This window comes from Esox lucius, chromosome 20, assembly GCF_011004845.1.
Source record: "Esox lucius isolate fEsoLuc1 chromosome 20, fEsoLuc1.pri, whole genome shotgun sequence".
NCBI lineage: Eukaryota > Metazoa > Chordata > Actinopteri > Esociformes > Esocidae > Esox > Esox lucius.
Window position 1 is genome coordinate 30,056,096 of NC_047588.1, and position 16,525 is coordinate 30,072,620.

The 16,525-nt window shown below is 43.5% G+C and overlaps 1 protein-coding gene across 4 annotated transcripts in view; it reads right to left on the reverse strand.

The window, feature by feature from the left end:
• The window catches only part of adam22 (ADAM metallopeptidase domain 22), a 69,923-nt gene that overhangs the window by 37,676 nt on the left and 15,722 nt on the right, over positions 1 to 16,525 (reverse strand). For all 4 annotated transcript variants that reach the window (XM_020041230.3, XM_020041231.3, XM_010902497.5 and 1 more), the window contains exons 4-5: positions 8,690 to 8,756; positions 1,699 to 1,781 (exon numbers count right to left, since the gene is read on the reverse strand). In XM_020041230.3, the coding sequence (XP_019896789.1) occupies positions 1,699 to 1,781; positions 8,690 to 8,756 (150 nt within the window). The remainder of the gene's footprint in view (positions 1 to 1,698; positions 1,782 to 8,689; positions 8,757 to 16,525) is intronic.

Sequence of the window (16,525 nt, forward strand, 5' to 3'; positions counted from 1 at the left end):
ATCTGGAAACAGATCGCTTCTCCTGCTATAAACACACACACACACACACACACACAAGCACTTTCTCTATCTCTGAGCGTCTAGCTCTATAGATCAGGCCGCTATGATGGGTTTGTCAAAGCTTTATTGGGAGTTCACTGACCTTCTCTCCAGCACAGATGGATCAGCACACCTGCACGCAGGCGCAAACGCACACGCACATACACATGCACACACAGTTTTATGAGAGACAAAATGTCACCTTGGATATGACAGAGATCTGTCCCTCATATGACCATTCTGGCAGCTTACACTAAACAAGAGTTCAGCGGTCAGATGTTTAGGAGAGAGACGGTGTTTGTGTGTGTGAAAATGTAATATAGTTAGTACCGGGTACAGGGGGGTGTCAGATAGCTTAGTGGTTACAGCACTGAGACAGTAATTTAAAGGTTGCTGGTTCAAATCCCAAGCTGAAAAGATAATCAGTTGATGTGCCCATGGATATGGCATTTATACACTAATACCTCCTTTAAGTCACTTAATGTCAAAAGCAAATGTTTGTGACCGAATTCCAAACAATCTAGGGCAAAATGTCTTTGTAATGATCAAATACATGTGTTGTAAGGGTTGAAGAGCGTTTAAAGGCTGACCACACCATGACAGTGTCATTCCACTGAATAATATCAGACACTGTCACAGTTGATAGAAAGCTCACAGTGAGTTTATCCCCCTCGACCCTTCTCTCTCTCCATCATTCTTACCCTCTGTCTCCATCCTTCTCTCTCCATCATTCTTACCCTCTGTCTCTCTCCTTCTCTCTCTCCATCATTCTTACCCTCTGACTCCACCTCTGTCTCTCTCCTTCTCCATCCTTCTCTTTCTCACTCCCACCTTCCTTTGCAACCTCTCTCCATTATCTTTTTCTGTCCGTCCTTCTATTTCTCCCTCTCTTTCAGTTTGCACTTTTGCAGAGATATGGCTGTAAAAGAGGGGTATCTATCTGACCGACCCCCATTCATCTCAGGCAGGTGTTTCCTCTGCATTCCAGATTCCCAATCCCCAAGCACAGACACCTCACTGCTGGGTTTCTCTAGCTGACCCATCTCTCTGTCAGAGAACGTGCTGGTTTAGAAATACTAAAAATACCAGCTGGTGAAACAGAGACGTCCCACAGGACCAGGGGGGAGGTAGAGCTGGAAAGCAAATGCCGTGGTATCTGGGCTCTAAATCGACTGCATACCAAATTATTTGCACATTCTCAGTAGACACAGGAAAGGCTGTGTAATCACTGCACTACTGCAGACCTGAGACAGATCTGCTTTTCCTTAAATATGACATATTTATTCATTAAACACATTAGCCTTCCTTTTTAGGGACGGCGCTCTGGATTTGTAGTACACTACAGTGATGCCTGCCATAAAGTACTGACAACCAACCGGTCTAATGACATTGTTATTTAACCTATACATGGTTTGTTCTTTTTTATTTGTTTTACCTTGTTCTACTGATTGTCCAGTGGACAATGTTGATTTGTATTATTATTTCAATGTTACATTGTAAATTAAAGTACAAAGTAGCCTTTGTCAATATTTACATTGTAATCAATGGAGGGAGGGAGAAAAATAATTACAATAATAATACTGGCCTAAAGTCTAAATGGTGTAATTGCTCTTTAGGCCTTGAGACTGGGACACACACACACACACACACACTACTTACTGCATGCCATGGCAGGTTGAGAGGGCAACGAAGGATTCAGGGATGTCCCGCACTTTCCCCTGGTAGTAACAATGTTCTCCTCCCTGAAAGAGAGCAAGGAAGGGAGAGCAGTTTTTAACAGTCATGGACTTAACAGTCAGGGACTAAGAGCAGTGGAGCAGTGAAGACCCACAATGGCTGAAGGTCTGAGACCCAGAGTCTTAGAGGACGGAGCCAATCCAACCAAGTCCCACACACTGTCCAGCCCGGGAACAACCAAAGGTGTGACAGTGTGGCAAAAGGTACAACTACAGCCATCCATTTAACACGTGACTGAAGTCATCTGAACCTGACTGAGGTGTGGTAAGTGTGTGGTGTGTGGTGTGTTGGTGTCTGGCATCCCCTAAATGAAATAACTCATGAGATGAACGGGCCATTATTACATTTACCAGTGCGTAACAACTTGTTGTACGAAAAATCTAACAACGTCAACCAATCATGAAATAAAACAACTAGATGGATGTACTACTTTGCAACGCACCGAGCACCGCCCACAGCCAGTCACAGCCAGTCACAGCCAGTCACAGCCCGTCACAGCCCGTCACAGCCCGTCACAGCCAGTCACAGCCAGTCACAGCCAGTCACAGCCAGTCACAGCACGCAATGCGACAGATTATACGGTGGGCAGAGCCTCATACACATCGGCATGGTTGCACACATGCCCATTCAGTGTTGTTATTAAAACGCACAACTTATTCCAGTGCTTCTCGTGCTTCCTGAGCTTGTTCTTAACACATCGTAATCCAAAACATAAGGCCTTTTACTCCACACTACAAAATAATCGACGGCCTCAAACAAGGCCTCAAATATTTATACAGAACCACCGTCTTTACACTCCACCACTCACATACTCACAGATACCTATCCGGTTTACAGCATCAACGGGACAAACAGGGGTCCCACTGAGGTCTCCTGCAGGCCACAAGGCTGCCCAGATAAGATTAAACATGGCAAACAAACTCTACCTCTTTCACTCTAACACAACCTATTTTACTTGAGTTTTAACACAAACTTTTTCATTTAAACTATAAGTCTGCCAGTTTCATTTAAACTCTAAGTCTACCTCTTCTGTTTGGAGTCCAACTCTTTCCAGGTTCTGTCAATCCCAAGAAAATCCAATCACAAATATGAATAGAAATGTTTCAGTGTAATTTTACAGTGTATTTACATTTTATTGTAATTTAATCATTTTATTGTCATTCCAATATATACAGTTAGGTCTGGAAATAATTGGCCTCATCATCAGAACAAACAAGCAGTCAGAACTAACCAAATTACAAAACAGTTAAAACAAAACTACATTACCCACTGGGAAACGCAAACACAAGCACAAAGCAAAATGCAGTGCTATCTGGCCCTAAACAGACAGTACACCATGGCAAACTATTTGACCATGGTGACTGAACAAAACCTCAGAAACACCTTGACAAAGTACAGGCTCAGTGACCACAGCCTTGCCATTGTGAAGGGAAGGCACAGAAAAACCTGGCTCCCTGTAGAGGAAAAGTTGTGACCACTGCAACATAGCAGAACCTGAGACAGAGCTGCACTTCCTGACACGATGTAAAAAGTACCAAGCTATCAGATTTATTTTTTTGAGGGATCATTAAAGGTTTTAGCAATCTTTCTGATGAGGAATGGCAGCCTATCCTGGGGGCGAGCATGGAGAGCTGTGTATCGGCAGCATGGAGAGCTGTGTATCGGCAGCATGGAGAGCTGTGTATCGGCAGAATGGAGAGCTGTGTATCGGCAGCATGGAGAGCTGTGTATCGGCAGCATGGAGAGCTGTGTATCGGCAGCATGGAGAGCTGTGTATCGGCAGCATGGAGAGCTGTGTATCGGCAGCATGGAGAGCTGTGTATCGGCAGCGCAGTATTTTGCTGCCTGCCACAAATTGAGGGACAGTGACGGACAAAGCACACACCTGTCTCACTGTTTTCTGTTTTTGTGTGTATTTGTACATGTATTTGATTTGTATATGTATTGTATTTTCAATGTATCTATTGATTATAGATTTTATATTTATATTGTTAATAAGTACAATCACAAACATTGTGATTGTACTTTGCCAATATGTACACATGTGCATCATATCATCATATATATATAGTATATTAATATGTGTATATAGCACATTTTAGGAAGGGCTTAGTGTAGTGATGACCCTCCCCCCCCCTCTTTTTCTCTCCGTCCTTATAGCTTTTCCAAACCACTGAGTGCTTAGGCCCATACTGATGAGTGTGTGTGTGTGCGCGCTAGTGTGCCCCCTGTGTGTGCATGCCTGTCTTGGTGCATGTCTGAGTTTGCATGAGATACATAAAGCTATATTTATTGGTTTAGATGTGTAAGTTGTCTAAGTGCTCTCTCCTCCTGGTCTATTCCTCAGGATCTAACTGCCATTAGACAGGAAGCCGTCCTCACAGAAACAGCTTTTATCAGTGGATCAATTGCCTTACTATATCCTCCCCTGGGCTGGACACTGAAAGGCAGCTCTGCACTGCCTCTCCACAACCCATTCTGCAAGCGCTATCTCCAAACGCTCCCCCCCTCTCATTCTCATGGCAGTATATGAAGCTAATCCCTGTTTGTATGTGCCAAAGTTGTTGAAGTGGAATCACTGGTCAGTTCTATCTGTAAAAATATCTGAATGATATAACAATTGACCTTGCATTCTCTCTTGTCCAATGCGGGCACTCTGATTCCTCACTCCACACTTGAATGTGTGGTAACTTGACTAACCCTGAAGATCCTCAAGTAACTACTGCTGGTCAGTTGTACATATTTGGTCCTTTGGTTAGTTGAGGAGTTCTTGGAACAAAATAAGAAGGTTTAATGTAGTGGAACTCTGGAGTGGAGGCAATATTGGGGTGGTTTTAAGCAAAAAAAATTGGGACCCCTTTAAGTTGCCCTTCTTTTCCTCAGGTTGTGGTTCATTGTTTATGTTATTCGTTAAGCATCGGTTAATCAGTAACTCTCCTTAGTATCCTTTTGTTTCATTTGATACTAAAAGAAGGAATTAAAAGGATGATTAACCGACCTCACTCTGCTCCACGTCTCCTGCTTCCTATCAACTGCGACACATGTCAAGATAGAATACTGACATATACTATGTATCACCAAATCCCCCTGGATATTACCACATTACCCCACCAAAACTTGTCAAATCTGCGTTTATGGTCTTATTGCAACTAACAACTATTCTGATAATCGATTAAACTGTCAATTAAAAATGTTGATTTCCAGTTGGGACGATGTGTGAAATGCAATTAAAAAGTGAATGCAATGATATGCATTCATTTATCCCTATATTTAATTGACAATAGTACAAAGACAACATATCAAATGTTGAAACTGAGAAATGTTATTGCATTGGGAAAAATACATACCCACTGTGAATTTGATGCCAGTAACATGTTTCAAAAAAGTTGTGACGGGGCATGTTTACCACAATGTTGCATCACCTCTTTTAACAATACTCTGTAATTGTTTAGGAACTGAGGACACCAATTGCAGTAGTAAAAAAAAAATCCATTCTTGCATGATACAAGATTTCAGCTGCTCAACAGTACGGGGCCTCCTATGTCGTATTTCTTATTTCATAATACCCCAAATGTTTTCAGTGGACGGCAGGTCTGGACTGCAGGCAGGCCAGTTTAGCACACAGACTATTTTACTATGGAGCCATGCTGTTATAATACATGCAGAATGTGGTTTGGCATTGTCTTGTTGAAATAAGCAAGGCCTTCCATGAAAAAGATATCGTCTGGATGGCAGCAAATGGGTATAAATTGTTCAGTATTAATTGGTGCATTCACGAATGTGCGTTGTCACCCATGCCATGTGCACTAATGCACCCCCATACCATCACGGATGCTGGCTTTCGAACTGGGTGCAGATAAAAAGACAGATGGTCCCTCTCCTCTTTAGCCAAAAGTAATTTCACATTTTGATTCATCAGAGCACTGCATAGTTTTCCACTTCGTCTTAGCCCATCTTAAATGAGCTCCGGTCCAGTGAAGGTGACAGCGTTTCTGGAACTTGTTTATTTATGGTTTCTTCTTTGCATGGTAGAATTCTAACTTGCATTTGTGGATGCAGCAACATATTGTGTTCATTGTGTTTTCAAAAGTGTTCCTGAGCCCATACAGTGATGTCCACTACAGAATCGTGTCTGTTTTTAATGTAGTGCCGTCTGAGGGCCCGAAGATCACAGCCATCCAATATTGGTTTTCGGTATTGTCCCTTGCGTACAGATATTTCTCCGGATTCTCTGAATCTTTTAATAATATTATGTACCATAGGAGATGAGATCCCCAAACTTTCACAGAGTGGTGAACCCCTCCCATCCTCACTTCTGAAAGACTCATTCTCTCTGGGATGCTCTTACAGCCAATCATGTTACTGACCTGTTGCCAATTAACCTGATAAGTTGTGAAATGTTGTACCAGGTTTTCTTTTAGCATTACACAACTTTTCCAGCCTTTCATTGCCCCTGTCCCAGCATTTTTTAAATGTGTTGCTGGCTTCAAAGTGTATTTTTCAAGGAACAATAACATTTCTCAGTTTCAACGTTTGATATGTTTTCTTTGTACTATTTTCTATTTAATATAGGGTTTAAATGATTTGCACATCACTGCATTCTGTTTTTCTTAAAATTTAACTCAGCGTCCCAACTTTTTTGGAAACAGGGTTGTATAAACAAAACACAGACCCAGCATAAAAGGGCAATATGTACTGTATGTTTAATATGTATTTTACTGTACAATTAGCATAAAACCAAGCAAAAAGCCAGTCTTATAGTACAGCCTGTGGTACACACACACCTATAATTGAGGTAATTGAGGTTTAACTTAAAAAAAAGAAAATCTTGGGACCTCTCTGAAACCTCTCTGAAAAGCACACACTTTAGACTATGGTGCTGAGCACGGCAGGCTCCTCCAGCTTAACTGAATCGCATGTACACCAACTGACTGCTAGCAGAATTTATTTTCAATGTAATCGATATATTCACCAGACAACAACCATGGTTGAGCCTGCATGTGCCCAACCTACCACAGGGGGTCACTAGAAAATAATGAGATGAGGTTACCCTGGTCCAACAGGCCACACCTATACTTTATTACAACTAATACGATATCTTTTTTTTCTCTCAAAATATAACCCCTCCCTCCCATGTTTCTGCTGTAGTGGAAAAGTCTAGAACCTTAAAAGTCCTTAATAAGTCCTTCACCACACATTTACTTCCAAGAACGTAGGATTATCTCTCTTACTCTTTCTCTCTCTTGAAAGACTGGTTAAACCACCAATGCTGTAGAGGTTGGTGTAGAGAAGGACAACAGAAAAGAGTTAAACAGGTTGGGAGATACTGATCGCCAAAGCCCACAAAACCCATTTATGTTACTTCACCACCTAACAGTGGAAGAGAGGAAAGCCCTGTCTTTTAATACGAGTTCCTGTCCCCTGCTTCCTTGTTCCTTTCTATGGAGGAACTACTGCTGTTACATCACTATCAGGGAAGTGGATGGAGTCAAGAGAGAGAAACAGTGGCTAAAAAAGTAAAAACAGACCAACAAGGAAACTAAGTACAAACAAGAAGGGGTGTCACGGTCACAGGTAGGCAGGACACGTGGAGCAGAACGAGATTGAGGAAAAATATTTTTATTAATCAAGCATGAAAACACCAAAAGGAGCCGCAAACTGAGGCACAACACAACTGACACAAACAATGATCCACAAACTAAATAACTCAAAGGGCAACTTAAATAGGGTCCCCAATCAGGGACAGCGCGGAGCAGCTGCCTCTAATTGAGGCCAATCAAAACAGCAGCGCAGTCCGGCCCTGACTGTGGCCCCCAGGTGCATAGAGACGCCTAGAGACCCCCAGCCATGACCTCACAAGGGGCAGGGGAGAGGAAATTAGAGTGAAATAGTGAAAGAGAGGAAGATATTTCTAAACAGGGCTGTGCTCCACTATTCATCTTCTGTCTTCTTTCCCGTCTCCCCTGAACCTTCTGCTCCAGTTCTCATAAATGCAAGAAACACCCAGCAAATAGGATCGTGTGAGTGCATGCGTGTGTGTTTTTGTGTGTACATGCTAAATCGGTGTGATCAGTGATCTCAGAGGGCCCAGATAAGAGTGATTAATCGTCTCAAACAATCGGGCCTCTGAAAGCAACAGCGAGACAATGAAGGTCAGGATAGACAATACATAAACAGATAGGACACACTGCCCTTTGAGTATGTGTGCATCAGGGCATGCTTGTGCGTGTGTGACAAATAGAGAGCGCTTGTGAAGCAGTTGTAGTCATGGCCTACATTTGAACTATTTATCCTCTCTCATTGGAGGACAACGTGAAAGACAGAAAGAACACAGAAAGTGAAGGATAGCGAGAGGGAAATGGAGTGCGAGAGTGACAGCCCTGTCTAATTGATGGATTATTCAGCGTGTCTGTCTGCCTGCCGGCTTGTTGTGACTCGTAAGACAACATAAATGTAAATAAATGTAGAGGTTGTTGACTACAGAAAACGTATGATGAAGTGTTGCTACAGACATATCTACATATTGTTTGCAGTAGGGGACGACACTGCCAGGCATCTAGGACCTCGTCTCTACAAGCTAATGCAGAAAAGTCTATAGACAGAGGGTCAGGAACATGGAAAATGGCATGCCATGCACTCTGATCTGTGGCAAACTCACAACCACTCCTTACAGCATTAGTTACACCAACATACACACAACACACACACTCAATCACAGACACTCTCCATACACAGTTTTTCTCTCTCTCTCTCTCTCTCTCTCTCTCTCTCTCACACACACACACACACCAGCAGGATCAGGAGGAGGGTTTAAAGGATAAACAATAGTGGAAGCTATGGACAAAACACTACAATATAACCAGCTCTACTGCAACATTCTCCTCTCTGGGGAAAAAAGGTCTCAGGTCCTTACTTTGGAGACGACAGCCTTCCCATCGTCGGAAATATGCCTCTCCACGTATTTTGAAGACAGGAGATCACTGAGGAGAGAAGAGATAGAGAAAAGAGGGAAGATGAAGTTATACACCTACACATTTGAACTTTGACCTCTGCGCTAGATGAAGTGATAGAAGAGTGTTTATGAAAAGACAGGATTCTCTCTGTACCTCCAGGCTCTGTGTATCCTGGCACTGATATACCCTATAACCAGCTGCTACAGAAAGAAGACTATTTTCAGTGTGCAAGGACAGTTAGACAGACAGACAGACAGACAGACAGGCAGACAGGCAGGCAGGCAGGCAGGCAGACACTCAGCCAAGAGAAAGTCTAGGACTCAGGGGCGACTGTTCATTAGGGGCAGGTGGGGCAACAGAAAGAACTGCAACAAAACTGTTATTTTTATTTCTCAAAGATTACTTCCTATAATTTATTATCTATGAATATAGCATCTTCCTGAATTGCATATTATTTGTTTTATTATTTAAATTTTATTTCATGTTCGTTGTGGCTAAAAAGTGGCTAAGCATACAAAAGAAGGCACTCTTCTGTTTTCCATGTTTGCTGTTTGGTGGAGATGGTACTTGGTTGAGGACGGGTTACAAAGATTTGAAACATCTTTTTGAGAGGATTGCAAAACATGAGAGCAGCGTGAGTCATCTGGACAATGCTGTGATATTGGGCTTACTTGGAAGGGTAAATGTCGCAGCCCAAGTTGACAGTGCATACAGGCGCTCCATTGAGCAGCATAACAAGTGGAGCAAAACAGGTACGTTCTCAGTCGGATCATAATGTATTAAACTGTGTGGAAAATGTGAAACTGCACTGTGGGGGCACAACGAGTCGGTGGACTCCCTGAATCCTGGAATATTCAGATGCATTTTAGAGACTACGTGTGAGGGCGATTCAAGACTTCAGAGGCACTATGACGCTCAGCCCATCTTCACAGGGACATCTAGCACTGTACAAAACGAACTGTTAGACTGTATGAATGAAGTGTACAGGGAGGAGATGGCCAAGCAAGTGGACGAGACATCATTTGCTGTCATACAGGCAGATGAGACAACTGATGCCACCGTTCACAATGGATCAGACGAGCCAGACCGAGGAGTAACCAACACCGCGCCTGTGATGAAGGAGGTATGCGACACAGTCATCTCCAAGGTGGAGTAGAGGATTTCACAAAGTGACCACCTGATCGCTGCCAAGCTGGTTGACAGCTCGCTCTTCCCACAATTTGTCCTGTCATTCCCTACATCTGAGCTTGACTGTGCGGTGAAACTATGGCCTCTAGGAAACGAGGAAAAGTTGAAGTCTGAGCTGACCACTCTGTACCGCCACACTGAGCTTCACACTGGTAAGACGGCCCTGTCTCTGTTAAGATCCATCCATGAGAACAACCTAGAGGAGGCTTTTGCTGAGACCGTCACTCTGCTGAAAATTAGCATAACAACACCTATGACGACATCTGAGTCAGAGAGGAGCTTTTCCACCTTGAAGAGGATAAAAACTTCACTCGCAATACCATGGGACAGCCCCGACTCAACGCATTGGCCATGTTGTCCATCGAAAGCCAGTTGATTCAGTAGCTACATGACTTCATTCCCAAAGTCATCGAAATGTTTGACCTTTCACTTCAAGTGAGCCCTCAGCCTTGGTGAGTGAAAGCATATTTTATCATCCTGCCTTTGTGGTGCAGGTCCATGCATTGGTCATATTTTTGTGCTGGATCGATTTATATAGATGGTGAGGAGTGACAGTGTGTCCATGCTTATCTTATAAGGTTGTTGTCATATAATGGATCTCCCAAAGAAGTTGTCTTTCCGCTTCCTTGTGGCCTTCAGTGGTGTTGAGCTCATTGCTGTTCGCGTATGGCCCTGTAGGCACATTGGTTCTGAGCTTGGTTGCATTCCTAATTTAGGTTTGTAAATGTGACAGTGGTAATTTTACATGTGTGAGAGAGAAGGAGAGCAATTACAAAAGAAGGTCTCTCTCTTTCTCTCCAGTATGTGTACTACAACACTTGGTAGAAGCAAGCCGGTCTGTCGTTAAAAGGGTTTTGTGGAGCCAAGCTATTTGTTGTTGTGTTAAATAAACACATCAGTAGCAAGAGGGAGTTTTGTAGCTTTACTGGTATATATCCTATATTTTGAAATAGTTTGTGCCCCACCAATTTTTTTTACATATAAAAACGCCACTGCTAAGACTTAAACGCATGTCATGGATTTATGTTTGTACTTGAGAGGGAAAGAAAGTGTCCAAACGTATAGTTTTCTAAAAGGGAATCAGAAAAAAGAACAAGAGGAATTAGAAAAGAAAGATTGAATGGGAGGGAGCGAGAGTGATAAGAAAAACTGAGAGAGAGAGAAACTAAGAAGAAAGATCGGAAGTGAGAGAGAGAGACTAATTTCTATGGGGGTAAATACGTGCACCTCCTGCTTTCTCAGCAAAGCTGATTCCCCAGGAGGAGCTACTCACTGCAGCTCCAATCTGGGACAAAGATATATGAGCTTGACACACACACACACACACACCAAACACAGGCCTCCACCTACACTGTTCAGTGTTTGGTGCATCAAAGTCCTGCAAAGGTGTATCTTTATAGGAATGCCTGGCTGTACCCCAGCATCTCTCTTTACTCCTGGATGTTTATTAGTCAGAGCATCAGGAGTGACACCGAAATCTATAACCACAGCAGTGCACTGAGCCTTAACAGACCCACACACCACACTGGTCCAGTGAGCCATCAATCACCTCCAACCGCCTGTCAGCACCCAATCAACACCCAGAGCTGTGGATGTGGGGAGTGTAGTCCCAGTGACTAAAAAGTGGAGTAGGGTGTCTCACATCTGAGAAGTGGAGGATAATATGAAAACAATTACGATATCTGTGTTTATGTCTATAGCATTTTCCCATGTCACCGTTTGTTGGCATGTTGCGTCTGTGTGTGCGCCTGTGTGTGTGTCTGTGTGTGTGTCTGTGTGTGTGTGTGTGTTCATTTGTCTGTAAGAAACACCAGTGCTGTTGCGACATCACTATCACAAAAACAGAGCGGTCTTCAATCACATGACCACAGCAACACCATACAACCGTCAGGCACTCACACACCCAATCCACATTTTGGCAAGAAATCAACAAACAGGGAAAGGGGAGAGAATTAAGGAGAGATGGAGAGGGGTGGATGGGGGGGGGGGTGGTGGTGGATGGGGGGCGGGGTGACGGTCAGTGTGTCTTTGGGGACTTAAGGACATTCTTTAACAGCAGCGAAAGGAAGAAGGGAGGGAGGGAGAGCTCAGTCTCCTTTGTCCCAGCCTCCATGGCTGTCCTGAAACCCACAGGGCAGAGGTTCTGTTGAAGCAGGGCTGTTATCAAAGCGTCTGCTGACACTGAGACACACAGTTCTACGTCTTTGTTGTGACAGGCTGGAGGTTTTAGATTCTGATCTGTATCGGACCAGGACCGCGTGCCGAGCCGGCACGGAATACATACCGGGACGTAATGGGGGACACTGATAACAGATTCCAGCTTTAATTATTTGGGGATTTAAATAATTTATCAGACAAAGACGCAAAGTCAGCCTATTCGTTTTGCCCAAAACCAACCGCTCTATCGCACACATGCACACACACACCCACGCACTCTTATATCCATATCTCTCAGTCACACACACACACACAAATGTACAGGCACACTGGCCCAGGGTGCTAGTGGCAGGTGATCTCTTTGTGGAGTGTTTTACAAGTCACGTCAGAGACAGTGTGAGGGACGATCACAGAGGATGGTTCAAGTAACCAAAGTAAGGAGAGGAGAGAAAAACACAGATAAAAGGCAGACATAAAAACACGCGCATCCCCTTGCACACATACAAACCAGAGTAAATTAGTACACAAACGTTCAAAAGGACGGAAACCAACGCAGTGAGAGGAGGTGCTGTGGATAGTGCTGAGAGCCAGAGGAGGTGCTGTGGATAGTGCTGAGAGCCAGAGGAGGTGCTGTGGATAGTGCTTAGAGCCAGAGGAGGTGCTGTGGATAGTGCTGAGAGCCAGAGGAGGTGCTGTGGATAGTGCTGAGAGCCAGAGGAGGTGCTGTGGATAGTGCTGAGAGAGGAGGTGCTGTAGATAGTGCTGAGAGAGGAGGTGCTGTGGATAGTGCTGAGAGCGAGACACAGGTCAGACAGCTGGCATCTGAAGTTTACATTTACATTTAGGAGACTCACCCAGAGCCACTAAGGTGATTAACTAGGGACTGCCTTGCTCAAGGACAGAAAAACAGACTTCGCACCTTGGTCAGGTGATCTAAACCGCTAGGATATCTACTGTACCACGGCAACTCCAAATGGTCTGATGTGATAGAAACTGTAATAGAAACTGTGCACACCATGTTTACAATGGTCAGTATCTCCCTATCTTTCACCGTTTACAGCATATTCCATCTGTAACTTGTTCATTCACTCTCGTCCAATGACCATCTTTCAATCACTCTCTTCCAGTCCCTCTCATCCAATCACCCCTCCCTTCGAACACTTGATTTTCTCTCCTCTGGGTGCGTGTCCTCATTGCCTTGGTAACAGGTGTTAGCCAGCTAGAGCGCAACTGTCAATACAGAAAAGGCAGGGATGACAGGGAAAATGGGATGACAGGAGGGTGGGCATGGAGGCAGACAGACGGGCACCTCAAAACACCACGTTGCAACACCAGGGAAGCCAAAATGTCTGCTTTATGGGAAAACGCTGTGTCCAAAAGCCCTTTTAATTGATTGGACTTTCCATAAAGGTTTTGAATGGAGCACATTTTAGGAGGGGCAGTTTGGGGTGAGAGGGTGGTTTGAGGTGAGCTGTCCAGGCAGTCATTCGGCCCGTAAAAAGTGTTCCTCTACTCATAGCCTCCTCATCTGAATACATTTATTGTAAGTCGCACTGAATTCAAGCTGCAACTAAATAGCTTAAATATCTGAAGGTACCCTTCTCTAGGCACTCGCACACATACACACACGCGCCCTCACACAATTTAGGCTCTGATCTGCTCTGAGAATCCTCTCACGACCCTAGTCACTGGGCATTGTCATGGTACCAGGAGGAAAGAAAGACCACAAAGAGTCTAGATTGGCAGGACCTCTGAGTGTGTATGTGTGTGTGTGTGTGTGTGTGTGTGAGAGAGAGAGAGAGAGAGAGAGAGAGATTGAGGGGGACAGGAGAGGGGGAGAGAACAGGGGAAGGTCCATGGTGTGTACATGGGCAATGTCTTCAGAGGGCTGCTTTGAGCTGCTTTCAACCTCAGTCCTGGGCCAAGTTGAACTCATTCAGCCCTGCTTCACACACTCACTGGGAAAGTAACCAAGCAGTCCCTTTTACATAACCCAGATACAACACTGCTGTAACAAGTAGAGAAATAAGTAACCAAGCTGTCCCTTTTACATAACCCAGATACAACACTGCTGTAACAAGTAGAGAAATAAGTAACCAAGCTGTCCCTTTTACATAACCCAGATACAACACTGCTGTAACAAGTAGAGAAATAAGTAACCAAGCTGTCCCTTTTACATAACCCAGATACAACACTGCTGTAACAAGTAGTGAAATAAGTAACCAAGCTGTCCCTTTTACATAACCCAGATACAACACTGCTGTAACAAGTAGAGAAATAAGTAACCAAGCTGTCCCTTTTACATAACCCAGATACAACACTGCTGTAACAAGTAGAGAAATAAGTAACCAAGCTGTCCCTTTTACATAACCCAGATACAACACTGCTGTAACAAGTAGAGAAATAAGTAACCAAGCTGTCCCTTTTACATAACCCAGATACAACACTGCTGTAACAAGTAGAGAAATAAGTAACCAAGCTGTCCCTTTTACATAACCCAGATACAACACTGCTGTAACAAGTAGTGAAATAAGTAACCAAGCTGTCCCTTTTACATAACCCAGATACAACACTGCTGTAACAAGTAGAGAAATAAGTAACCAAGCTGTCCCTTTTACATAACCCAGATACAACACTGCTGTAACAAGTAGAGAAATAAGTAACCAAGCTGTCCCTTTTACATAACCCAGATACAACACTGCTGTAACAAGTAGAGAAATAAGTAACCAAGCTGTCCCTTTTACATAACCCAGATACAACACTGCTGTAACAAGTAGTGAAATAAGTAACCAAGCTGTCCCTTTTACATAACCCAGATACAACACTGCTGTAACAAGTAGAGAAATAAGTAACCAAGCTGTCCCTTTTACATAACCCAGATACAACACTGCTGTAACAAGTAGAGAAATAAGTAACCAAGCTGTCCCTTTTACATAACCCAGATACAACACTGCTGTAACAAGTAGAGAAATAAGTAACCAAGCAGTCCCTTTTACATAACCCAGATACAACACTGCTGTAACAAGTAGAGAAATAAGTAACCAAGCTGTCCCTTTTACATAACCCAGATACAACACTGCTGTAACAAGTAGAGAAATAAGTAACCAAGCTGTCCCTTTTACATAACCCAGATACAACACTGCTGTAACAAGTAGAGAAATAAGTAACCAAGCTGTCCCTTTTACATAACCCAGATACAACACTGCTGTAACAAGTAGTGAAATAAGTAACCAAGCTGTCCCTTTTACATAACCCAGATACAACACTGCTGTAACAAGTAGAGAAATAAGTAACCAAGCTGTCCCTTTTACATAACCCAGATACAACACTGCTGTAACAAGTAGTGAAATAAGTAACCAAGCTGTCCCTTTTACATAACCCAGATACAACACTGCTGTAACAAGTAGAGAAATAAGTAACCAAGCTGTCCCTTTTACATAACCCAGATACAACATGGCTGTAACAAGTAGAGAAATAAGTAACCAAGCTGTCCCTTTTACATAACCCAGATACAACACTGCTGTAACAAGTGGAGAATTAAGTGACCTAGCTGTCGGTTGGGGGACTTGCTGACACGGATATGAGTGAGCCTGTGTGTGTAAGGGAGAGATACCTTCTGTGTGTGGACCTCCCTTGAAAACAAAGCAGAAAAAAAGGACCAAAGAAAGCACACAATTTTTCAAAAAGGTCACATCAGATAGAGGGAGAGAGAGTGTGGGAGTAAGGCACAGAGGCAGAGAGAGATAGTCAGGGAGCAAAGAGAGAAAGTAAGAAAGGGAGAGTGTTTTTCTCTGTGTATTCCTCAGTTCCACATTTTTTCAAGGGGACCATAAAGATCCTCTATACCTTTCAAATACACAACAATACAAACCAAAAGTAGCATGTTTACAGACACAGACACACACACACACACATACATTCACACACAAAGAATGGGATGTGTGCTGTGTCAGAGGTCTGTAATGAGTTTGGGGGAGGGTATGTTAAGGGGGGGGGGTGGAATTGGGAAAGAAAGACAGAGAATATGAAGGGGTGATTTTCTCTTAGGGTATAGCTACATATAGTCTCACCTGCTCCCCCTTGCTCTGCCCCTCCCCCTCCCACAGCCCCTCATTAGGGGACCACAGTTATAATTCACTCTCCACAATCACTTGTGAAACAGGGAAGACCAATGCCTTGTTCACAACACACTGCTTCTATTCTAGAAACAATACTCAGACAGAACATACAGTAACCGCTCAACACCAGAATACAGTGGAGTCATACAAACACCTGTTGGAACTGGATTTAATAAACAAAGCATGAACAACAACATAAAAAATGTAAAAAAATTACACATTTGTCTTTTGCAATAATAAGCATGTGTTGGTGTTATGAGGTCATGGCCTTTGCCCTCTAACCCCTGATGGGTAGCGACAATCCCATTAATTAGAGAGTGTGTGTGTGTGTGT